This window comes from Acartia tonsa, chromosome 9, assembly GCF_053477335.1.
Source record: "Acartia tonsa isolate MP-2025a chromosome 9, ASM5347733v1, whole genome shotgun sequence".
Lineage (NCBI taxonomy): Eukaryota > Metazoa > Arthropoda > Copepoda > Calanoida > Acartiidae > Acartia > Acartia tonsa.
Genome location: NC_137268.1, coordinates 11,908,545 through 11,914,116, shown reverse-complemented (window position 1 = coordinate 11,914,116; position 5,572 = coordinate 11,908,545). Strand labels below are relative to the sequence as shown.

Here is a 5,572-nt window from a genome sequence, read left to right as displayed (position 1 = left end):
TTATGCTCATTTATATAATAATTGTCTTTGCGAGCGGAGCTTGCGTTCGAGTGTTTAATTTTACCGCTAAATTCCAAGAGAATTTATATAAACGTGATAAAATATAGTAACCCGTTTGTTTTATATGAATGTTTTTATGTTATAGATTGTTGATATGCCCATTATTGCATTCGTTAGCCGCTATTTAAGACTCAAGATTCTTATTTTCTTCGTCGATAAGGCCTTTATCACTGTATTTTTAAACGAAAGTGAGTTAGAAGCAATATGGGTACATCTTCAATATATGACAATTTTGTTTTATATAATATTTGTAGTTTTGATAGGACATATCTGAGTCATCAGATAAATTGATGTACCTTGTTTTGTTTACGTTTTCCGTCTGCAAAAGTTAAATTCGTTCATCGTAAACAAAACTTATATTGACACAGATATGTTCCATCATTCTATTCGTTTTAACTTTTGATTACAGCGTTCCTTTTTTTTATAATCAAAACTTATTGAGTCCTGATTCAAATCTTCTAAAACAATTTTACTATAGGTTTTAAAATAAGATTTTCTTTTTACTTAATTCAATTATAATGACGCTAATTGATAGGTTATTTACGTTACGAGTAACTCAACCATATTTATTTTAAAATGGTCGCTTACAAAAAATATATTTAGCTAGCTTTATCTAAAGTGTTTTTAAAACATCATTGAAGATATTCAGATTTAGCTAGTACATAAGTTTTTAATTGCTTGATACATCATAATGAATATGTTTTTGATAGCTCAGCGATAGCTATTTTTAAGCGTTGAATCATGTAAAATTAATTACATATTCTTTAACTTAATTGAATCTAATAAAACAAAGTTTTAATGTTTGAATAGCTTAACGATAGCTATTTTTAAGCGTTGAATCATGTAAGATTAATTACATATTCTTTAACTTAAAGAATTTTACTTTTAGATGATAAATCAAAGTTTTAATGGTTAGGAGGTTCAACCATAGTTGCTTAGAATACAAAAAAAAATATTCGTGTGTACAGTCTTTTTCATAAAATTAACTTTACTATATTGCCTTTCAGAATCTCTAGTCCTCTATTTTAAATTTACATTCGCTCATAATGTATATACCTGACAGTTTGGACGCGCATCAGAATATTAAGGAAAGATTCGAGGAATCAATGAGAGCGGCTGCGGCCACTCTTGCCAATTCCTCGTTTCTTGAAAACTCCTTAGACGACTCGAGTTCAGTGTACAGCGACCAGTCTGGGATGCCAAGCCTTGCTGATGTCGATGACTATGGGAGTACAAGTACTTTTGATACTGTAGAGTCCGAAAGGGATCAAGGGGAGATGTTTGGCAACGAGCATCTCTCACTGATGCTTAGTAGAACGATACAAATCATCTGGTCTCTCCTCAATTCGGTGATGCAGAACTCCTGCGGTGACATTGGTGACGATGTTGCCGGAGGTGATTCTGGGTCTGCCGAGTCGAGGAGAGACCAGAAGACGAGTCTGGACACATTCAACATGGATGGCTTAATTAACATGTTGTTGGGTTTAGGCTTGTTTTCATGTGCTCTCATAGTGGTCTTCTTCGGTGCTGTAGGGCTTGAGACTCTAACACGAATTGACAACACCTCAGACAGGTCGCTGGCTTGCTGGATAAGAGATGTATGTACGCGCCTCCGAAACATAGGCGTCAGGACCATTGAGCTTCTTCACTGCGGTAACAGGACCAACAGGACTAGATCTGGGGCTATGTCGCCAACTGCGGAGCCGTCGGACACCATGTATGAAGCCGCGTCCTCTGAGATTGATGATATTCTGTCAGATACACAGGTGAGTTTTCTTCTGTTGTATATTTCTTTTCTGTTTTGTATAATTTTTTTTCTAGCCACCCGTTTTGTCTAATAAAGCATCATGTTGTTGCAGGGTTGTTCTGTCCTATTCTCACTTCCTCAACGTTGACTTTCGGCTCTTCCATATATATCGCTCACCGTTTGTCGTCGTTTTATGTCGCCAGAGAAATCCGCTCGGTTACCGCAATTAAATTGAGATACCAGTTAACCTTCACTAAAATCTTAATTAGCAACCTAATATTATTTCCCTCTGGGAAGGTTAAGAGTTTGCTCGTGCCGCACGTTTCTCATTGGGGGTTTAAATGTTAGATCAAGACTTTAATGTTTTCTTTTTGTTTTAGGCTCCCTCTGCTAGTCCATCGACTCCAGCAGAAGTAAGGTCCAGAGTTGGGCTGTTTGCCGTACACCGTCTGTCTGCCACTGAGGATCGAGTTACTGGAAGTAATGGGCCTGCGGGATTGGACACCTCGACGGGAAGTCCTGGCTTCCGTCCGTTGATCTTTGATCAAACAGAGCGTTTACATGTAAGTATCCATGCTTTAGTTTTTCTATTAATTTTCAGAAAGAGGCTGTATATTTGTACACGTATCCAGAGGTATTTGCAACTAAAATTCTTTTATTGGTAGAATATTAATCTTAAAATGTATGGTTGCGTAAGCATTTTTGAACCGATCTAAGATTTTAATTCTAGTATAAAATGGGTTGAATTGCTACCTAATCATATAGCTTTACAGGATTTTAGGCATTCTCATTTCCTGATTTTCCTAGATTCTTTGTTGGCGTTGCGATTAAACTAATAAGATCTATTATATTTTAGGCGACCAACTCCATCCCCCTGACGCAGTTCTACACCAATATGGGGAGGTGTAATCGGGTCAGTTCTGAGAGGACAGCTGAGGGATCCAGCGACAGCTCTTCCTTGAGCTCTATTATGTGCCTTAGTCGCATTGAATCTCCATCTGCAGCTGATTTGTCTGTGGTAAGTTTGATAAGCTCTTATAATTTTTCTCCGTTGCAAAAATTACGTAACTTAGACTAGGCTGTTTAGCTCAGATAGCTATGCGTTTAGACAATAACTTTACTTTAACTATGGTGTAACTCCTTCCTAATAGTTAATATCAAGATTCTGGATAAAGTATTAGTGATGTATAAAAAAATGTCTCACAAACATATATGGATAAGCGTTGATACATTCTCTTGTGAACATTTATTAAAATGATTGTCTAATAATGTCCCTTTTCTTAATTTTAGGATGCGGCCAGTTTAGTCCCACTGGTTGACGATATCGAGGACGCCGATCTCCCGCCCATTAGATTTAATGCGGTGACTGATGAGATCGAGTACCCCACTCCACTGCGGGTCCTCAGTTTAGAACGTTTGCGCCGCTCCATGCGTACTCCAACTCCTGCCATCTTGGAAGAGATAACATCAGCGGAGAGTAGCTTCAATTCAGCTACGCATTCCTCAGATAATAACAGGACAGAGGATTCCGGCGTTGAGGGAGTCCCTCGACGTCGGGGTCCCACGTTCCCTAGACGTACGCCGTAAAGTGGCGCTGTTAGCTTGGTTGAAAATATGACATACAAATTTTAAGACAATGACCAGTTTTAGACAACATGTGACTAAATTTACAGATTTTCTATTCTTATGTAACTAGTCAAAATAGTAATCACTATGAAGTAAAGACTTTTGTTATTAGACATTATGACTTTTTATACTGTACAAAGCCAAACATTAATTTACACTTCTGCCATTATATTATGTATATATATGTTTAGTCTGTAAGGATATTTAGTATGTAAGGAAATGATTATAAGGTTGTATTTTCTTTATGCCCATAATTTAAAACTTCATTCAATTCTTAATTACTTTCTTCGTAAGCGAACTAATCCTTTTCTTTTCTCAATAGTATATTAACAACTGTAATTACAGCCTTATGTCGCAGTTTATTCATTCTTGTTAGCTTGTAAGGGTCATGTATATATAGATATTTAATCGAACTCGCACCTCAGTACCTTTTCTCTAAATTTCATTTATATCCATCCCTGTGCATTAATCGTGAATTTTAATTGTGCTGTGATATAGAGAGGACTTGTAAATAGCATATATATTTTTTTTTGTAACCAATATCTAAGTAGACCGAAAGACTGACGTTAGACAAAGTTATTTACATACGCTTATTCAAGTATTTTTAAGAAAACTCATGTAAAGACTGTTTGTGATTCAAGTAATTAAAGTAATATCATTGATTGGATGATCTTCATTAAGGAAGTTTTATTTAATTAGTAAGGCTTAGAGTAAATAGCGTTTCCCTTTTAAATTTCAATACAATAGTCATAAAGTTTAAAGTCTCAAGGTAAAATGTTCTTATGTCCCTTTTAGATTTAAAACTAAGTCTTGTTTCCAACAAGTAGAGTTAAATTTTTGGCTCCCGTTGGCTTGTTATTAGGCTATGTGCTTTTTATATGTACAAATTCAACATTTAGCGTTCGATTAATCGTATTAGCAATCTCGAAGTTTTATTATGTGCCATTATACAGCTTATGTCCAAATTATATTAACTAAGATGTTAAATTGTCAGAAAACTTCTTACTATCATAATGTTTTTCAATTACTGTAAAAATAAAAGTTTATGTTCTGTTTTCAACATTGATTTAATTTTAAGTTTTCACCAAAGAAAAATATTTGTCAAAAAAAATTTTATACCTTTCTAAAGATTATTTACTTTTGTTAAAATAAATATAGCAATTTTAAGTAGCATATACACTGTTATTTACTGATTTAGTATTTGTTGTGTACAACTCCCGTTTACGTAGCTACTCTATAAGTATTATTGTCTGTTCCTTAATTTAGTTAGATACATAATTAAAGTTTATTGTTACAAGGTGCTTAGTCTAGCTTACATTCACTTGGTTTATGATAACTTTTATAAATAACAAAATTTCTTGCTATGTTCTTTTTGATATCTCAACTATGATTTATGCGATTAAATTCCTATCGTTTTCAATAATTACATAGAGGTATATGAGAATATAAGTATTTTACATCAATACACATATGTACAAGAGGTTTTATCATATGCAAAACTTTTATATCGTTAGGATACGTCCGTACATCATTGTTAGAAATCAGATTATAAGAATCAGTTTTAATCTAGTTTACTCTTCGTGGATAGTGGGGAGAGTACAATGTCCAGAAATGAGGAGGACTGTGTCTCTCAGATTCTCTATTTGGCGTGCTACTGCCCGTAATTCGTCTGTTATAGTCTGTCGGCTTCTATACTCTTGCTGTCTATACCGTATAACCAAACGGTTGTATGCGTCTCTATAAGTGTTTCTAAGTATTCGACAATGCAAGTATCGTACAATACGACTAGGTTGGCTGATTCCACAACTAATTTTAAACGATAACATTTCTTTAATCATCGTAAGCAAGTTATAACAATATTCTACTAGGTTCGCGAAGGTCTCATGTAGAATTCGTTGTGATCTAGGCATAGGCTTTCGGAATCTAGTTTGCATTTTATAGCTTTTGTAAAATATTCTGTTAAGACTTACGTGTTATGTGATAACTGTAGTGCTTCACAAGGTTGGTGATTTCCTCACTTGTGGATATGTTATAGTAAACTGACTCAATTTCAGGATAAAATTTAAGTTATCGTTATTGTTTACTACTACTACTAAAATTCTGAGTGGGCGTTTCCTGTCCGAAGTTATAATTAAAGTT

The 5,572-nt window shown here is 34.7% G+C and overlaps 1 protein-coding gene across 1 annotated transcript; it reads left to right on the top strand.

Annotated features, from left to right (window-relative positions):
- The first annotated feature begins 2,521 nt into the window (after positions 1-2,521).
- On the top strand, positions 2,522-4,041 carry LOC145327720 (uncharacterized). Its single transcript, XM_080171275.1, has 2 exons — positions 2,522-2,825; positions 3,098-4,041. Exons 1-2 carry the CDS (start codon positions 2,703-2,705, stop codon positions 3,392-3,394), a joined length of 420 nt encoding a protein of 139 aa, XP_080027401.1. The 5' UTR covers positions 2,522-2,702; the 3' UTR covers positions 3,395-4,041.
- The last annotated feature ends 1,531 nt before the right edge of the window (positions 4,042-5,572 follow it).

Bases quoted from the DNA above. Each gene is read 5' to 3' on its own strand.
- LOC145327720 (XM_080171275.1), top strand. From the start codon at position 2,703: ATGGGGAGGTGTAATCGGGTCAGTTCTGAGAGGACAGCTGAGGGATCC. The intron at 2,826-3,097 runs GTAAGTTTGATA...TCTTAATTTTAG, and splicing joins CTGCAGCTGATTTGTCTGTG to GATGCGGCCAGTTTAGTCCC.